This window comes from Phoxinus phoxinus, assembly GCF_949152265.1.
Source record: "Phoxinus phoxinus genome assembly, chromosome: 12".
Lineage (NCBI taxonomy): Eukaryota > Metazoa > Chordata > Actinopteri > Cypriniformes > Leuciscidae > Phoxinus > Phoxinus phoxinus.
In genome coordinates this window covers 17,902,563-17,923,732 of record NC_136887.1, presented here as the reverse complement: position 1 = coordinate 17,923,732, position 21,170 = coordinate 17,902,563, and the positions used below count along the sequence as shown (strand labels likewise).

The following is a 21,170-nucleotide window of genomic DNA, read 5'->3' as shown; positions in this document are numbered from 1 at the left end:
TAGCCACTGATGGATGGAGATATGGATAGAAAGAGACAGATGTATTGGTGGAAAGGAAAGAAAGAAAGAAAGAAAGAAAGAAAGAAAGAAAGAAAGAAAGAAAGAAAGAAAGAAAGAAAGAAAGAAAGAAAGGCAGGAGAAATAAATGTCTTAAAGGATGGGATTTTGAGGAGGACAAAGAATGGTGTAGAAGAGAAATCTAGTCCTCCTCCTAAACCGGCACCCGTCCACTGGCCTGCAGCCCTTTTGCCTTTAAAGGTCATAAAATAAAGGTTAGATTCATAAATCCTCCAAATTCGCCTTAGGAAGAGACAGATAAAGTCCCACAGGAGTGAGCACCTACTGTATTAAATGCCCTCTGTCTGGGTTTTCCTCACCTATACTGTTCAATGTACTACTACAAAGTCAAATAACATCCTAAATTTCAACAAATGGCTTCTGAACTTTAGCAGAAGGGGATAATGCCATTCCTTAAAAGGAAATCCAACGAACAGATGTGCATTTGGTAAGCTGGGATGCATTTGTCTTGTATGCTTCTTTACCCAGGGTGGGTGTGGTTTCCACTCATGAGCCAATCATGCATTTGATCAAGTGTAACTCACATCCACTCAGGATACTCTAGCATACAAAGTCAATGTCTCCAGTGGCCATTAATCTGCAGTAATTTCGGCCAATTAGAGATGTGCATTTAAATCGAGTAACTATTATTACTAGCTCTTGTTCCAGACTCGCTCCTATCTACTGATGCATGAGCATTCAGGTGATCACTGTGGGCCCTGCAGTTAAACTCCTCATTATCCTGCACTCCCTGCAAACACACCGTACTCTCCCTTCTAAGGAAAGCACACTCACTCTACCCCTCCATTAGTATTCATCCTATGAGTTGGAACTCATGCAGGCACAGAGACAAAGTCATTACCATGCCTCCTGTGGTCCTGCACCCCGTGTGCCGAAATATGTGCAGTAAAAACGTTGCTTGCTGTTCCTGACCCACTCTGCACCAACGCCTCATGACATTTCACATTTACCTTAGATCCACTCCCTCCCGATCCCTTTACTCGCAATATCTGCATCCCTCAGGTACAGCAAAATCTATGTGATCTTTGTCTCCACTTTTGCAGTTTCCTCTAATGTAGCTCTTTTGTCTGAGGTGGACTTGATGGAAGTAGAGAGTAGGATGACTGCCTCCTGCATCTCTGTTCTGTGCAAACATAAAGCCAGACTCAAACAGACTGATAAGAGCTGGTGAGCACTACTCTACTACCTCCAGTAGAAACTGCAGTGTACTTCAAAGCAGGCATTCCTATTTTGCTTAGAGTCATGTAGTTGGCCCAGCCTTTAACTCTGCTCCTTTAGCAGTTGAAGAGAATGGGGGTGGTGTACTAGTGGTTACAGCTCAAGTTTATTAACTGCCGTTTGCCGGGTTCCAACCGCCACAAGAAGCCATCACTATTGTGCTCTTGACCAAGGCCCTTAACCTCATGTTGCTCCAGGGAGACTGTTCCTTTAATAAGTTTTGGCACATTCTATGAATTTCTTCAAAGATGCACAAACCAATGCCTACAAAAAGAAAGACTTTAAGTTAAATGCAATTGCTTGGTCAACGCATTTCAAGAGTGTGGTCCTGTTGTGCATAGGATTCTCATATTACTGTGGTGATAACAAAGCTCATTTGATTCTTAGCAAAAAACACTTTTTTCTTTCAAAACTATATGTGCTCATTAATGTATAATTACTTCTACCAACTAATCAAGTATTCTCGTAAGCGTAGAATCTGCCATTTATAATACATACGGGTGAGCTGCTCGAATGGCGGAAGGCATGTTGCGCGTCCATCTTGAAAATACATTAGCCAAAGAGGGACATACCTGGAAATTCAAGCTTCGCCTTTCGCGTTTTTACACTCAGTGGCACCGTGACAAATGCGAGGGGGAGATTACTCGCGACTGCCAGCAGATTTGAAATAATACGGCCACCGTAGGAGTTAAAGCGCCCTCGGAATGGGAGGGGCTAGAAAGTAATATTCAGTTGGTAGTCATATACAATTTCACCGCTAGATGGGATTAATTCCTACACAGTGTAGCTTTAAGATATTCATGATTTTTCACCAAATTAACATTCATGAGTCAAACCCTTTCCCGCGGTAAGATTCGTAAAGTCGATGATGATTTGGTGTAGCAGAGGTGAGCAAAGAGGAGCTGTACAGGTACACAGTATTCACTGCATTCAAGAGGTGCCCGCTCAAGTGGAACCAGTTGCATTGGCATTGAGATTTAATATTCATGTATTGTGCTTTGACTCAAGCAACAACTTGAACAAGGTTACTCCAGCAGGACTTTCTCTGTAATAAGTGCACTGTAAGTTCTGGTCAACATTTTGGATTAATAAATATAAATAATATGTGTAACAGTTTTATTATCCCAAGTTCTGAAGGACTGACAAGTCATTGCTCTTTCCAAGTAGATCAGACAGATTGAACAGTTTCATAGCTCAGTTAATGCTGTAGGAGAGGGTCATTTCAAAAGCAGCAAAGTGCAAAACAGATGATTAGAGCTATACTATCATCAGCTGACAACAAGAATATAAACACACACGCTGAAGAACACAGACTAGCACTATGAACCTACTCGACACAACATTCTAATCCACCACGGCTACTCTACAAACAGAAGCACACAGTCGCTATGCAGCCAAGCTATCAGAGGCGGAGGGGTTGCTCACAACCAGACTAAAGTTCAGCTAGCACTAGTCACAGTACGACGAGGTACAATACCTTCAATACTCCCATCCCAAAAGTCTGCATCAGAGAGGACATTCAGAGAGAACAGAAATGCATCATAACAAGAAGACAAATGAATACATGTGTTTGCAGCATTTGAATCAGTTAAAAACAGAAGAATTCTAAGAAATAAAAATGGAAACTGAAGATGGAAGCACAAGGGTTTTTTAGCCTACAGAAAGAGTTTGGAGACGATAAACAGACTTCCTGTCGTGGCGTACAATGGGGAGAAGGATTAAAGGCAGTGCACTTTCAGTCTTTGTCAGATCATCTTTGGAGTAACACACAAACATGCACAAACACACGCCCACAGATGATGATAGAAAGGAAAAGGAAATTTTGAGTCTATTTTTGAGAGAGAGAAGTCAAGGCAAAAAGAGGTGTGACTTATAAAGGTGAAGACGCCTCTCCCTTCAATCAGTCGCAGCTATTCCGCAAGGACTGTTCATTACCCAGCAGCCCACTCATCTGCCTCTGCTGTTTGAGGCATGATCAAACAACTAAATCTGTTCTAAGTCCAACACCACACAGAGGAACAGTCTAATTATCCTCAATAACTACCACACACTATTGCACCTGAGCACAGCCATCATTGATCTTTCCTACACCTATTGACCCTGCTGTTGCTGATTTCTCCTTGGTGTGTCTTATGCCCTATTTACAACTCATATCAACTTATGGTAATATGACTACATAGAGATTTAAAGGGAAGATTTTTAGTTTGATATTCTCCTCTATTCTCTAAAAGCTTAAAACTTCTCCTCCAGAGATTTGGGCCCTGACTCTTAATGACGCACTTGATTTGTACTTGTGTCACTTGTGTCTGTGGTTTTCACAAAACTGTAGGGCAGGGGTGTTTGATCCAGCTCCTGGAGGGCAATGTTCCTACAGAGTTTTAGACAGCCCCTGGCATAGGGTGTTCTATTGAAAAAATAATAATTTTGATCTAGATGGGTGCTCACAAAACACCTGCTTTTGTAGCCACTACAGCTTGTGCCCTGTATGCACAACATCACCAATGTGTAGACTCTGAGGAGGACCACAAGCATTTTGAGCAGAATTTGGGAAAGGGAAAGGTTTTATAGTGATGTACTCTATACCCCATCCTGATGGATTAGTCAAGGATGATCACTCGAACCACCAGTATACATTTTTCCTGGAGTTCTCCTAAATCCCTGAGCTGCATGTGAATAGGTCATGTTCCTAGATCAACATCCTTTGCTGGTCCTGGCGAAGGAATTTCCCAAACCATAATCTATGCCCAAAACGAGAGAGCAATGATAACACTGTTCTAGACCCTAACAACAGTTCTAACCCCCTTTTCCTGAAATCTACTGGTTGATACGAATTTTGCCCCAGGACCAACAATGATGATCCAAAAACAGGAGCCTCTTGTGTTAAGCTTCAAGGACAGATAAGAGGAAAGTCTCTATGTAATGTTCATGAGAACAGTATAAGCAAAGCATGTGGCATCTGTTGCAATGGTGAGTGTAGGGAGCAGGAATAGGTTACAGTCTGGGTCAGGGATGGACATATGCCTACCGATGGTGCAGTGTTCTCCATTCCAGCCCTGCTCACACTCGCACTTCCCATCCTTACAGGTGCCATGCTTCACGCAGAGTGCGTTGCACACACGCTGGTCACAAGCCGCACCTGTCCAACCCTCCTCACAGCGGCATGAGCCACCCATGCATACACCGTGTGTCCCGCAGTCAACCGAGCAAACCTCTGAGGAAAGAAGAATAGAGCAGTATTGCCACAATTGACACATCATACATTAGAAATCAGGATGAATGAAATGAAAGGTTATGCTAAAACATTTGTATTACAGAGGGTACAATCAAACATGCAGACTGACCAACAGAGCAATCAGGGCCCATCCAATTGGGGTCACAGCTGCAGACGCCTGTGTCTGGAATAAAAGCACCGTGACCGTGGCACTGATCTGGGCATTGTGCTCTGGGCAGCTCACAGCTGGGTCCGCCCCAGCCTGGTTTACAGTGGCACTCCCCGTTCACACAGATCCCATTATTTGAGCAGGTTGGATCCAAGCAGTCAACTGCGTACAACACGTGAGAATCATGAGTGAGGATTAATCTGTCATAAATATTGAAGACCCTATGCTATTGGTTTATGAACTTAGTTTTCTCTTCTGCGTTGACACAATTTCTATTGAAAAGGACATATTGAAGGGCATGACCTTGTTTGTTAAAGGCCAAGCCTTTAGTTTGTGTCAACCACAATCATGAATTTGCTAATTGCTATTTTTAGTCAAAACTGGTATTAGCTGAGGGACATTGTTTATTCTAGACATCACATAATTGTAGAAAATTATTAAGTGAAATATGAGTCATATAGGAAAGACTGTACATTTTAAATGAATTCATGCGCTAAAATATAAATTTTGACTATACAAGTTAGTAAACTAGCCTAAAAAATAATAGATGTAAACTAAAAGCCACACAACTACATCATTAATAATCAAAGTCCTATTTTCTCATTTATTTATACTTAATTATTTATTAGACCAAATTACTATGTCCATAAGTCTTACTGTATATATTTAGATGCTGAGAACATAAACATACAAAGAAAATAAAAAAATCAATCACATAAATAAGTTTGGAAGCATCCACAAGTACATACTACAACTTTCACCTAAGCATGAAAAATCAATATACTACACCCTAAGTGCGAGTAGCAGTTTCCTGTCTAGAGGCTTTCACACTCACCTCTCAAACCCTCTCTCTCCCTGCCTCAGCATCTCTGTCTGTCTTCCTTCCTCTCCCTTCCTCTTTTATTTTGACTTTGACCCTGTCTCTCGCATGTTTCATCCAAGGTGCCTCAAAAAATTGATATCGACTGCTGAAAGAAAGAGATCTGGCCATGAAAAGTGCGAGAAAGCCATTTGAGAAATTACCTGGCCCTGTGGTGCCCTGCGTGACACCCCTGTCTCAGCCCCCCTCAGCTGACAGAAGTGCCGCTCTTTCCCCTCTCGCACATAAAGCCATTCACGCCAAATGTTGATGCTGCAGAAACTGCACATCACGACTATCGATTTATATGTCACCAGCACTTCAGGTAAATTGTTTGAGTGACTCTGCTGTGATGAATATCTGATTTGAAAATCTTAGAATGGCAGAAAAAAATGAAAGGAGCAAAAAGTGCTGACCTTGTGATCTGCAATACCTCAAGATCCAAGTGCCCCACTAAAAAAAACTCTTTTTACACACACACATTTGTTTTTCTGTTATTGTGGGAACTTTCCATTGATATTCTATTGTTTCTTTTTTCTTAGTAATGATATTTTCTATCCCCTAAACCTAACCCTGATTGACAATTTTCATTTAGAATTAGATATTATTAAGATGTGTTTTTAAGTGAATTTCTTCTTGGTAACAGTTAATGTCTCTGTGTACACAAACCTTGACTGACTAACATATTACTAACCCAAAAACTTACATTTTGTCATTATTTATGTTGCTTTTTTTTGGAGCTTAATAGCCCATTGTTGACTAAGCCTTTATTTTATTGAAAAGAGTGGGATGAACATTCATCGAAATATTTCTGCTTGTGTTACACAGGATTGGAATAACATGAGAGTGAGTAAACAATGACAGAATTTTCATTTTTAGGTGAACTATTCATTTTAATATCTTCAATCCCCCTCTAAACATTTTAATATGGGGACTTGATGCCAGACTTTCAAAAATTAATTAGAGATTTGGAGAATGAGAATCAGAAATAATTAATATGCAAGGCTTTTGTTGTTCTATTTATTTGTTTGTTTAGCTGCCATCGCTGTCTCTCTGTAATGAGCACTTTCTGTTTTCCATCAACTCCGCTTTCCATCAACCTATTTCTATGTTTGTTAGCTGTTTTCATCCGAGTCTTCTTATACATCATCTTTATTCTTCTGTCTCTGCCTTTTTCTTTCTCTTCCCTTTCCATTTTTAGACTCCTGGGAGGCTGGGACTCTTCTCGTTTTCTTCTCTATCTTATTGCCAGTCACTGTCTCACCCAAGAGCCACTGAACTTTACAGATAACAAAAAATGAATCAAGACGAAAGATATTGTTCTCAACATCTAGATCAATATTTCTCAGCCTTTACTCATATCTGAGAAGTGTTTTTGCTGGAGCCTATTAGGCCCTACCATAGAATCTAGGGAAACAGCCAAAGACGACTGTTTAAATATGCTAGAATGTGCGTTTCCCATTTAAAATAGAGAACCCAGATAGAAAAAAAAGCTCATACAGGTTTGGAACAACTTGAACGTGAGTAAATGATGACAGAATTTTCATTTTTGTGTTAACCATCACTTTAAGCCATTGGCAATGAAACAATGTCTACAAGCTACACACAAACACGCACACACGCACACACACACTTACCCTCAGCGCAATTCTCTCCTTTGTAGCCCAGAGTACAAACACACGTGCCCTCTGAGCACGTGCCGTGACCACCACACTGGGGGTCGATGCACTGGCTGATGGGAACATCGCATTCCGGACCCTTCCATCCGCTATAGCAAATACACGATCCCTTGTCATACTGCCCATTTCCACTGCAGAGGACCGGGCATGCCGCTTGGAGAAATAAACAGAAAGAGAACAACTAATGGTTTGATATGAGTGACATCTGATGTTTTCTTATTCATGTTTTGTCTCTAAATACATAATGAATAGCATGAGAGACAAATGAGACAGCATCGGGAGAGAGATTTTTCCACAGAATCTGTATAAGTTTGCAAAGAGATTGAGAAACAGGCTGGCAGTTGTGGTCATAGATGTGTCTCTGAATGGTGTAATATAGGGAATGAGAACATGGGAGGACAGAATCCATATCTGATAACAATGGGCTCAGAAAAGTCTCACATTGAGGACATATGATGTAAAATAATGAATTAAACTTCAAGCTATAGGCACCAAATTTCAAGTACAATCAGTTTGGTGGAATTATTGGTGGTATTCTCTTATTGTGACTTTTGAAATGATTGTGAGATTTCTTTATTTAGCTTTTATCCAAAATAACTTTGTTATAAACAAAACAAAATAACAAATTAGATAAAAACAAGTCATTTATTAAAAAAAAAGAGCTAACAAGAAGATTACATATTCATACAGTTTTATGGTAGTCATGGTACTTCAAGTTTTACTCCAAAAAGAAAAACATGTAACTACCATAATATATGTCATTAAAGTATAATTATAATTATAACCCAAAGGGGGTTATATATCTGAATATTTTCTGTAAAAAGCTAGGACATGTTGAATAATAATAATTTGTTGCTTTGCCTGTTTTTGATGTGCACGTTTAAAGGCTGTTTAGTAAAGCAATACTATTCGGATGGTTATTCGCAATACTATTCGCAGCTCACCACGTCTGCCAATTACATTAATCCAATCTGCCGCTGAAATCAGCCTGTGAGAGTTGCCACCATGGCGAGTGATAAAAATCTGTTACAGTGCTAGAAATGTAAAAATAATTTCATCCAGAAATCTGTGTTGAGTACTACCGTAAGGTTAACCACGCCTGGTTTAGATGTTTAAAAATGATTAACAGTTGAATACGTCTGTTAGAAATTTAGAACGTACCGGTAATCAAAAAGTAATCAGTTCATAGCTACACTACTTTGTAACTACCGGTACATTTGAAATAGCGTAACCTGTAATCAGTAACCTATTACATTTCCAATGTAACCTTCCCAATACTGGGTCCAACCATGGTAATTCAACAGGTTCTACGTTCACACCTGATAAGAACAGAATGTGTCTGAATCTGGACCTGAATATTCTTGACTTATAGACTACATTACCCACTAGCACCCTGTCTGTGAGAAGATGTCCATTAAGCAGCCAGCAGGCTAGAAAGACTTCCTAAGGTGATTTCTGTAATAAGAGAGTCTCAAGGCTCTGTGCATTGTAAATATATTCATGTGCACACACACACACACACACACACACACACACACACACACACACACACACACACACACACACACAGCTGTGATCGGTTGGAGAAAACTGTAATGAAAAAAAAGAAGTAATTTAACATTGTGGTAACAAAACTATTAATCATGAGCTTCCCAGGTGAACAATGGAAGATATTGGGCTGTATGAACTGCCATTCATCATCCTTATGCCTTGGTGAGAGAGAGAGAGAGAGAGAGAGAGAGAGAGAGAGAGAGAGAGAGAGAGAGAGAGAGAGAGAGAGAGAGAGAGAGAGAGAGAGAGAGACTAACTAACACACAGATCTCAGTTTCTCAATGAGTCATACAACTAAAGTATGTTCTTAACAGGAAAGTATATAAATACAGTGAGTGTATTGTCAGCCAAACTGTGCAAATTAATTAAATGTGTGGACACACACACGTGGGGAAATGGGGACTTCCCATTGACATTTGTTGTTCTTAGCTAATTATAATTGCTACAGACTAACTCTTACCTCTTAAACTTTTGGCAGTTTTAGAAGATATTATTTAGTGTATTTATTAACTTCTGATGATGGTCTATAAATTAAGTTGGGAATTATTTCATCAAATTGGTCCCAAAACGTATAGCTAGGTCACACACACACACACACACACACACACACACACACACACACACACACACACACACACACACACACACACACACACACACACACACACACACACACACACACACACACACACACACACACACACACACACACACACACACACACACACACACACGCGCGCTCATCTAGAAGCTATCTGGACTCTGGGGCTATACCAATAAGCTGTTGAGTGTCTAGAGCCTTTGGGACCACTGAGATTAACACACATCTTTGATGTGTTCAGCTCTTTGAATCCCACTGCTCCTGCCATACTGGCAACAATTCACTGCTGTTCCCCATCGTATGTGCTCTTCTTTTCTTTATGTCTGTCTAGACCTTAATCTGCATGTTTTTGTTGTTGTTGCAACTTCTAATATTTTATTGATAAAGTACACAGTTGACAATGAAAGATTTTGGGTGAGAACCTCAATCTCTTGTATGAGTGCAAAACCACTAATCCACAGTTTCGAAGCACAGTTCCTCCAAAAATGAAAATATTGTCATTATTTACTCCGTGTCGTAAATCCGTATGACTTTCTTCTGTCAAATACTGGAGAGTTTTTGAAGAATTTACCAGTCACTCTTTTCAAGGTCTGGGGCTGTCAAACACAAAAATGCACCATACAAATATTCTTATAAAAAATAGTTTGGAAAAAAATAGTTTTCCAAAGAAGAAAGTCATATGGGTTTGGAACCACATGAGAGTAAGTAAAAGATGACAACATGATATTTTTTGGGTGAACTATCCTTTTAAACACAAAATTAATGGATCACTCTCCATTTACTATGAGTGATAGGGGAGTAATAGTTCACTTATCTCTCTCTCTTAGTCACTTTTTTTTTCATGCTCTCTCTCTTGTTGTTTGACAAAGTTCAGGGTGTAATTGGAGTGTTTCTTACCTTTCGAGCAGTCCATGCCATGGAACCCTGGGAAACAGTGACATACTCCTGACACACACTCTCCGTTACCATGACAGTTACGGGGACACTCTTGCACAGAGTCTGTGAAAAGAATGAAACCTTTCTAAAAAAAAAAGGCCACTTTGATGGTAATGACAGCTGTAACCACCATATACAACTCTCATCTTGTCCTCCACTGCATCGCTCCTCTCTCTCTTTCGCTCCAGTTCTGAGTGGCGGTCTCTGGTCATTATTGATACAACCCATTCAAACAGCGTCACACGCCATTTCATTAGCCATGAGTATATCACGGCAATGAAAGTAGGCCATATCACATTAGATTAGCGCAAGGTTAATTGGTGAGACACCACTTATTCGCAGAATTCATGCATGTGAATATTCATAGAACAGAGCCACAAGGTGCTTATCTCATTTCAAGTGGATGATGATATATATTAAATTGTTTAACATTAATAGATTGACATTATTTAATTATTTCACTTTTGCTGGACGGCGAGGACACATTCATCTATAATTCCATACAGACAAAAAAAAACTATTCATATTTTAAAATTAACTGGTCTGTTATAAGACCTCATTTATGAAACAAGTTGAACAAATGTCTTTGTGAATTGTTCTGAATATCTATCTTCGGGCAATTTAGTTTTCTCATTCATTAATTAGTTTTAAACTACCATTTAAAAGATTGGGGTCGGCAAGATTTTTTGAAATGCATTTTTAGAGTTTTATAAGACTGCGTTTATTTGACCAAAACTGCAGTGAAACAGTAATATAGTGGAAATATTACAGTATAACAAAAATAACTGGATTTTAGTTTATTTGAATGTAACTGATTCCTGTGATGACAAAGCTGAATTTTTAACATCAATACTTTAATCTTCATGGTCACATAATCCTTCAGAAATCATTCTAATATGATGATTTGGTGATCAAGAAACAATGTAGAAAACAGTTCTGCTTAATATTTTTGTGGAATCTGTGATAAAAAAAAGTCATGATTATTTAATGAATAGGAAATTCAGAGAATGTCTTTTCTGTTACTTAATGTGTCCTTGCTGAATAAACGTATTAAAACGTTTTTGAATGGTACACACAATTCACTTTTATATCTTTATAAACATTTATGCCTGTTATAAAACACTTTTATATTGAATATTTGATTACATGCTTGCTTATCATCGAAATATACTGTACTTTCCCGTTCTGTATTAACGCGTCTCAGTTGAGTGGTATAGTGCGTGTTTGAGGAAGCAAATGTATAATGTCGAGTTTAAAGTGTGTGTGAGTAACTGACCCAGAACAGCTGTGCTAAATGAGACAGATTCCTTCTCCTTGCCGTCGTTGTAGAAAGCCAGGTGCCACGTGCCGGGGTCCAGATACTGCACAAACACGGCCTCGTTCAGAACCACCGTCTGAATGCTGCGTCTCTCGCGGGGCGACTCCACAACGCTCCATTTCTCCTTTCCATCCAAACGCTCCATATAGTCGTACTGCAGAGAACGAGAGGGGACGCTTTTATTTTTGTGATCTCAAGTGATTTGACAGCATTCATACATATCAAACAGTGAAATACTTTGAAGTCGAGCTCTATGAAAGATTTTATCTAACACCTGCTGACTTATAAAACGTATGTGCAATCACTGATTGATCCGCTGTTGTGATGAAAGAGTGTTTTTCTTTCTGAAAGGACTTCAGAGTGGTCTCTCTGTAAATAGAGTGGGTATAAACACCTGTGCATGGGACGGCGGCAGCCCTTTGCGGATGTAAACCCCAAACAGTGCATCCTTGCCCAAGGAGATGTTGAACTTGAGGAACTGAGGCTGGCTGAGGTGCATCAGGGATCTCCAGAACACCCCGGGCGACACCTCCTGGGTCACGCGCCTGCCCACCTCCAGGCTGCCCGTATCTATGCTGCTGTTGCGTGCGGCCCAGGGACCTGAGACAGAAAGGAAGGAATAAAACAAAAAATCAATCTCTCACCTCGGCTGTGTTGCAACTGCCCCTTGTTTATGGATTCAGAGGCAGTTGCTTTGAAAACAGAAAACAAAGGGAAACCGCACAAATGCGCTTTCTCTCTGGGAGACACTTATCTGATGGAAGCTGAAAAACACAAATGCTGCTTCTTGAAGTCTCTTTGGCCATAACCTCACTGTATCCACCAAGCGCAAATAAAGCAGAGAGTGTATCACGTTAAACAGCAGAGAGCCCGAGAGAGAGGGAATAGGGGCTTCTTTGTTGAATATCTGAGCTTTTTTCAAACACAGCTCGCAGAAAAACAGAGGAATAACTTATAAAGATGAAAAGTTAATGTCCCTTATAAGAAGCTGAGCTTTATTGGAATTGTCACATGGCATCAGCATTTTTTTTAAATGTGTGAGGGCTCTACGATTACGAATGCCATCTGGTTTTCAGAAAGACCTACACTCTTAATGTCGACATGAAACATGTTCATAAAGTTCATAAAGTACTTTATTCTCATCATCTGATGAAATAGTATAATCAGTGAAAGAAATGTAGGATTTTAGTCTCTTATGGCTGCATTTATTTGATCAAAAATACAGTAAAACAGTAATATTATTAAATTAAATATGTGAAATTGTATTACCATTTAATCTCTTCATCTATTTTAATGTATTTAAACTAAATGTATTCTTGTGATGGCCATTATTCCAGTATTCAGTGTCACATGATCATTCAGAAATGATTTCTGAAGGTCGGATCATGTGACACTGAAGACTGGACTAATGTATATATATTCTCTACAAGCTGGTTCATGGGTTGTTGTTGTTTTTTCTTAGAGTGCTGCAAGGAAATTTAAAGTCATAAGTTGAGTTTTCACTTATCCCCTACTTCACTTTCTCTCCTCCTCTCTTTCTGTCTCTGGTGTTTGTGGACTTTCAGGCCAACGGAGAGATCTCTTCTATAGTGAGAGTTTGTGTATTCTCCACCCTCAGGCTTTGGCTCATACCACATGTCAACACCACCATCCTGTTTACCAACATAATCACACAAGCTGTTATCCACTTTTCATTTAATGGAAAATCCATGGTTGCTCTCTCCCTCTCTGTCTTTTATTCTCTCTATCTCTTGCTCGTAGCTAGCGGCAATGGCCGAGTGTAAATGGAGGTTGCATGCAACAGATTCCCTCTGTCCCTATGGTTGTGATGTTCACACACACACACACACACACACACACACACACACACACACACACACACACACGAAAAACAGCTCCCCTGTAATCAGGTCAGATCTACACTGGAGACCACAGTCCTGACAGAAAAAACCTGTGAAAAATGGTGAGGAAATAAAGAACAATGAAAACACAATCAGGACGGAGGAGCAGCCGCAACAGGAGATGAAATAGCCCCCCTCATTAATACAGTAAGAGCATGGACAGAGGAGAAATGGAACTAAAGAAAGGAAAAATAAAGAGCGAGGGAGGCCGGACGAGAATTTCCTTAGGGAAGGAGCGATCAGTCTGCGACTGTGGCTGAAGCAATAGTCCAGTTTTATTTCACAACAAAACACAATAGATCCGTTCCAAAAGACAGTGAGCCAGTAAATATTCATTGCACACACATAGTCTATTGTAATTATTATTGATCGTTTAGCTATATTTTCCAGTATTTCATGAAATATATTTATAATCAACCATAGGCTACTTTTATTCAGGAAGGACATTATCAAAAGTGGTGGTAAATACATTTATAATGTTACAAACGATTTGTATTTCAAATAAACGTTGATCTTTTGAACTTACAATAAATGACACTGTAAAATATATTAAAGGGGACATATGAAAATCTGACTTTTTCCATTTTTAAGTGCTATATCGGGTCCTGATCAGAAAACATGAAAAGTGACAATTAACCCAGTAACTTTGTTTTGGTAGGCCTTTCTCTGCAAGCATGTCAAAAAATAAACTGATCAGATTTCGCCCCCTTCTGATTTATGAAGGGTATGTTATTATAATATTACCGCCCCTTAATCTGCACGTTTCCACCCTATGGTTTCCACCCTAGACTGGTTTCCACCCACGGTGCCGCCATTTGGTTTTCGCTAGCGACAACGTAGCAGTTCTAACGCAATGGATAAAGTTCGAGCAAAGCATGCAAACTATTCTGTCGTTGGCTGCACAGATGAGCACAGAACAATATTTGACTAAAACAATGTCACTGCTGTCTTATAAAGACCAGGGAACTGTGTCAATTTGTGTAAAAGTTACACATGACGGCAAATGCAAGTCGATGAATCAATGTAACTCCACAGCAACTAGGCTACATGTATCCACTAACCATGAAACGTCCAGGTGCAGTCTAAAAATGTCAATTTCTTCCCGAGTCTCTCCGTAGGCTACTGGTTATTTCTGAGATTTTGTATGAGTGAGATTATTCGAGTGTTTTGTTATTGTATACGAACTAAACTCTTGTAAGGATCGTCAGTCTTCTGAACGGAGGCGGGGAGCAGCAGCTCATTTGCATTTAAAGACACACACACAAACACACACACACACACACACACACAAACGGCACGTTCTACTTGTGAAACGGGCCATAGGCTAATGTCACCTTTGAAATACAAAACAGTTGTTTTAAACAGTAATATTATTTTCTATCCGATACATGCAGCATTGGTGAGCAGAAGAGACTAAAATGTTGAAATTTTTTTTACTGACATAAGAATTCTAGACTTAGAGTAGCTACATATTTTATTTATTTTTTAAATCTAGTCTTTTTTTATATACAGTATATAGCTATATTGGACACAAAAAGCATACAAAAATAGTTTCCCATGGAAGCAGCCTAGTAGGTTTTGAATCACAGCTAACGTAGAGATAGCGCATTTGAATCTGAGTGTCTAAGCACAGCATCAAGTACCGTAACAGAATCCAGTCGAGTGCAGAGAGGCCAATCATAAGCTAATGTAGCCAGCAGGCAGAAGCACACACAAATCATTTCACAGATCAGACCAGAGCATCAAATCATCCCGCAGAAGCTCAGATACGAGCATCTCAACACAATATGCCAGACAATAAGGCAGAATAACAGTTATAGGCCTACACAAAGACGCAGTAGAGGATGAGAGAGAAAAAAAGCAACAACAACAACCACTAGACACGGCAAAATAACAAAACTTATTATGTTGCGCTACTGATATACAGAGCAACCAGCAACATCTGCCAGATAGCCTCATTGCAGCTTTGTTTGTGTATGTATGATTAATGAAATCTCACTGTTATGTGGAATACATTATGTTTGTATGTGAGAAAAAGAAAGAGTGACAGGGAGAGAGCGAGAGAGAAGTCATATCTGTATGGATGAAACTGACACCGCCATGCTGAGGAGGTGAGATTGAAGCACTTGAGGTGAAGAGCTGTTTCAAAGCTCACAAACTCACTCTGTTACCTACACACTCAAACAAAAACACATCAAACTTTCACGCCACATAATCTACAGTATGGCTATATGTAATCACGGAGATAGGTGTGTTTACATGGCACCGAGGAGGAGAGAAGAAGGAAAAAGTTGACTGTGTAAAATAAATATGTATTGACTGCATCTGCAATCTGGAGCACACTAGTTAAGGAAGTTACTAAGCTAATGCAGCTACATTATCATGAACAAACGGCATATATTGGGTTAAGTCAGTTTTATGTGATGCTGCCTTGATGAAAAGAAGTTAGCCTAATTAAGTAGCTTCACTTTGTTGTGTTATGATGATGTGCAATGCTGTCTATTGCTGCTCACTAGGTTTTGTAACAGAACATATCTCTCTCTCTCTCTCTCTCTCTCTCTCTCTGTGTGTGTGTGTGTGTGTGTGTGTGTTCAAAGATGACTAGCCACTGCCTGCTGTAAAAAAAAAAAAAAAAAGGCTGTGTTGTCCTTCATACAGAGGTGATGTGGTGTTTTCTAGGACACTTCCTGTGAATCTGTGAGCGTGTGAGATCAAGACAGACAGCAAGAGAGAGCTGTGGAGAAGATATAGGTGAAAGCCAATGGGTTGTTGTGTAAGTATGTGAGTGTCTGCTTGCAATGTTAATCAACTTTAATTGAAAGTTTTGATTGCTGGAAAAAATATCAGTAGGTTATGAGGAGGTGCTGCTAATTATGATTATGCTGGCTGCGATTTTCAGAAATATCTTCCAATACTACTCTACATACTACAATATGCAGTATACTGAATGCATACTGTGTTATGCATGTACATTAATACTTGTATGATCTACTACATCTGGGGAAAATTTGCAGCACAATTTGCACAGAATAAAATAATCGACCTTCGATTTCAAAAATGTGCTGGAAATTATTTTAGCTGTATTTGATAGGGGTATTGATGATATTTTAAAAGTTCATTATTTTGTTTATTGGGTTGATAGAATAGGATAACATGCTTTAATGGTCAAAAAACACATTTCAAAAAGCTCAGTGTGCTCTGATTGGCCAGCTGACCCAGTGCGTTGCAGACCCTCAAGCGTGTGTCGGAAATGTAACGGGAGACTATGACGGAGACCTAACGGGAGACTAGCTTTGTTACTTTGCAGATATTACATGCACAAACAGATTACACACTAAAGGAAAAATAAAACATAAAAAATAATCATTATGACCCCTAACATCTTTTTCTGGAGTAATTATTTGATCGGACTGCTACAGAATATTGTTTTTACACAAAATGTAATTAAAAATGCTGAATTGTAGGTGTCTAAGATGATAACTGAACACCATTTGCAAATTAAATGTGCATAATGAGGTCATGTAAAAAATAAAAGGTAAAGAGGAATACTTGGTAATTTTGCTCATACTTCAACCGGGGTTAACAATTAATCCTGAGTATTCATAAGCTGACATTTTACATTGTACATTCCTTAAGCCCTCTATGGGACTAATGGAATCACAGCTAGAAAAAAAGACTTTATATTTTACATACATATAGGGCTAAAATTATTCTCCAAAATTAGTTTTCTATATCTGACCCTTGACCTTTTTTAAGGTTTCATCATTCATAACCGACTTAGTCCTATTAGGGTAAATTATGTTTGGCACATTTAAATGCATTTTCACTATCTGAAAAGAAAAGGTCTTTGTGTGCTTCAAAAAGCTTTTGTACCATTCTATTTCATCTTGTGCTACTATATTTAATTTGGAACCTGCATGTGAAAATGTCAAAAACTTGACACAAATTCAGATGCAATTTTGCTGCCTGGAAAATAGTGAAACCATGTCTTAGTGATAGAAAAAAAATAAATAAAAAAATCAACCGTTTGTTTCTTGGAATTGCTAATCAATGATTGTAGCACAAGTGAAAATCAAAAAGACTCTTCTTTTTCAGTGTAGCCCACACTTTCCAGATGTAAGTCGATTTGGACCTGTTTAGTCTTCATTTTGGAGCATCCCTGTGAGGCTTTCCTGACATCTGGTTGTAGTGTGGATCACATCTTCCAAACTGGCATAGGATAATATACTCAAATGCCTGACTTTCACAACAATATGACTTATATTCTTCATCTCTGCCATTACCCTGCTTCTATCCTTCTTGATCTTCTTCCTTTCTTACTAAGATCTTATTTTCTAATGCACTAGCAATACTCTCTGGAAAAGGTACAGCTTCTATAAAATTATTAACATCAACTTAAAACATAGCAAAATGGCTATTATACTGCCTGCCAGTAATGAACAATAGTGGCAGCTACACAGAAAATATGTACCCCCTAAATGGACTTTGTCATTTATTGCATAACACACATTTTTTGGTCTTTGAGTTAATGACTTTTACAAAATCTGTATTAAAAAATGACCAACAACTTCAGAAGACGCATCTGGATGTACAATGATATAAAATAAAATAATAATAATATGTATTTCCTACTGTAAAATGAACTCACAATTGGACACTTGACAGCATACTCGAAATCACATACTCGGCTAGGTACTTATTATGAATAAGTAAAATTACTTCACGACCGCTAAAACACTATGTTCTATAGGCCTATAGTATGAATGTAATCTGGAGCCTACTACAGTACATTCACCATACTGTCATCATCACTTGTCTTGACCTTCCAGCAAAAGTTATGTCATTCATAAATCCTCTGTGAATTCGGACATACCGGTACTTCTTTTGTCTCATACTGTGTTTTTCCCCTACTATTAGGGAAGTATGCGATTTTGGATGCAGCCATTGTCTCCTTAACCTCCTTGTTGCCAAAAATGTCAAGCACATGGCACATAGCCTATATTTTGAATTTATTGGCTGGAGGGGATGTCATGATAATGCTAAAATGTCATTTGTTTTTGGTTGAATATTATTATTGTATTTTAAATGCAAATTTCTCTGCGTCATTTAATAATGACGATACACCAGAGGGTTAAGCCTGTGTTAACATTTGCATATTTGCTGTGTCAGTGTCATTGATTGGACGAACAGCGCACACAAACTGTTTACAATGTAAACTTTACATAAATAGCTTTGCGCATCCTCGTTTATCACACACTGTACTATCAAACTTTTCCTTCTATCTAGACTATAAAGGTAAGAATAAAACTATTGGAGTCTTGTTCACTCCAAATGAAGGGGTTTTTTTTAGTCACCATTTGACAGCAGTCACAACGGATGTCTTTCTGTCCCTGCCCAAAGCATGCAAATACAAATAATGCAATTTTGTGTGTGTTGCCAAGCATCTTGCCAACATTGTTTCACACTGTACAAGTTTGGGGGAATTAACCGCCCAAAAGCAGGGTTTTTATAACACAGGATATTAAAGTGGTGCTAACTTTACTTCTAAATTACAAGAGTAAGACGTTCCTTTAGGGTTAAAAGCATGTCTTAAATGACGATAACACAGGGTTACGCGCAGTGTGAAAGCCCTTTTGACATGTTTCTCGTTGCGTAAAACATAGGCTACTGTTTCACACACTATTTCTAATATAATCACCTTTTCAGCATCACTGCCCCACAATGCCTTGCTGCTCTACCTAATCACATGGTTACTTGGTTTCTTGTCACACGCAGAAATGAAGCCCGGAGAATAATGTCCTTTGTCGATCGTGAAAGCAGGCAGAGAAGTGTGTGTGGGCATAAATGTGCTGTCATGATGGGACCTCAGTGTGCGACAGAGAAGCAGATTACTAAACACAAATCAAAATAAATGGGTACAAGCTGGAAACAAATTGATATACAGGGCATGGAGGTTTCAGCACAACTGATTTCCCCCCCTGAATCTAGTTTATAGGCTTTTTTCCCGTTGTGTTTTTCTGTCAATCTCGACGTCCTCCTTATGGAAAAGAGCGTGCAGGACTACAGCGTGCTGTGAGGCTGTGCTGCTCACCTCTGCCTCCAGAGGGCGCTGTTGCTACATCACTGTTGCTGGGCAGTCCGGCTCCCAAGCCGTTGTTCAGCATGGGACCAACCACAGGTTTCAGCTGCCAGTTCAGCCCCAACAGATTCATGGCTGAGAGAGAAAGAGAGCAACAGTGAGAGAGAGAGAAAGAAAGAAAGAGTATAAACAGTGCAGGTATGTGAAAAGAAAGGTAGCCAGAAAAAGAAAAGCTTGAGGACTTTGCAAAGGCGACTCTGAAGGCTACTGCTGCGTCACAAAGAGAGCACAAATGATTCAAAACAAAACTAAATACGAAATCTAAAATGTATAATATTGATCTGTTAAACCTAGTACAGACAGGGAGAGGCTGTAAGATGAAGTGGTTTATTTTTTCCCTGAGAAAAAAAAAAGAAAGATAGACAGCCGAGTCATTTTTATTGATTGCCTGCCTGATTGATGTTGACTGACTGAGGAGCCATCTGTCACTCACAGGACACTTGCATTTGATCCTCAGTCTGATATATGTCACAGCGCTGTGTGTTTGTATAAAACAGGGCTCTCTCTTATTTATCGGAAATATGTTAAAAATTGCTGTCTGACTATAGCACTAACTCAATATAATCTTTACACCTAATTTGAACAGCCAAATTTAGCATACTGTATGCCCCGCACCTTGCACAATTATTTATTGAATATATGAAATATGAAATAATGACATGCACATATTGCAATATTACCAGATTCTGATATAGTGCAATATTACCAGATTATGTTCAAAAGAATTCTACATATTTTCCCACAAAATAAGTGCAAAAATGCCACAAATTTATTTTACTGCCTTTTGTAAAGCTTGTACAGTACAATACTTAATGCAATATAAGGCATTCTAATAAATTATACTTAATAATTAATTGCATGTCTTTGTAAATGGCTGCAGTATTGTAAATAATTGTCAGGTATGGGGACAATGTCAGGTATTTAAATATTATAAAGTATAACAGTACAAGATCAACACCAAATCAACACCAAATCAAATCATCTGCTGTACTGATGTTTTGTACTAGTTAAAAATACAAACAAAATTGTGTAATGAAATATAGAGCCTTCATCGAAAGTGCCACAAAATGATTTTCTGCTAGTAGATTATAGGAACTGGGTGACAGATCTAATTGGTTCTTTAACAAAATCACTTTAACTGTGTGTGTGTGTGTGTCTTTTCAGTCATTCAATCGCTGAAGCCCTGAGGAAATGATGTAGACACGCTTCTAAAGACACAGACAGAAAGAGAAGCAGGCGGCGAGACCCACGTCTGTAGGAATTACTCGCACCTCAACAGGTAAAAAAAAAAAAAAAGTTAACAAATGCGCAGACAGAAAAGCAGCAGAAACCTGACAGCATTCAGAGCTTTCATGTCGAGCTGGCATGATTCAGCGACAATCTGAGTGACAGCTGAAAGAAAGCAGATCTCTCTCTATCTTTCCTCTTTTTATTGCGGGGCTGTTGTTTCTTTTCCGTGCCTGTGGAGCTTATTTTGGTCTGTTCGCTCCAAGGCCCGTGTGCAGTTTGT

The 21,170-nt window shown here is 39.0% G+C and overlaps 1 protein-coding gene across 1 annotated transcript in view; it reads right to left on the bottom strand.

Moving 5' to 3' along the window:
* The window catches only part of tenm2a (teneurin transmembrane protein 2a), a 292,880-nt gene that overhangs the window by 21,449 nt on the left and 250,261 nt on the right, over window positions 1-21,170 (bottom strand). Inside the window, exons 7-12 of the mRNA XM_079631137.1 lie at window positions 12,015-12,220; window positions 11,579-11,774; window positions 10,264-10,365; window positions 7,173-7,367; window positions 4,638-4,838; window positions 4,322-4,507 (exon numbers count right to left, since the gene is read on the bottom strand). Of these exons, the coding sequence (XP_079487263.1) occupies window positions 4,322-4,507; window positions 4,638-4,838; window positions 7,173-7,367; window positions 10,264-10,365; window positions 11,579-11,774; window positions 12,015-12,220 (1,086 nt within the window). The remainder of the gene's footprint in view (window positions 1-4,321; window positions 4,508-4,637; window positions 4,839-7,172; window positions 7,368-10,263; window positions 10,366-11,578; window positions 11,775-12,014; window positions 12,221-21,170) is intronic.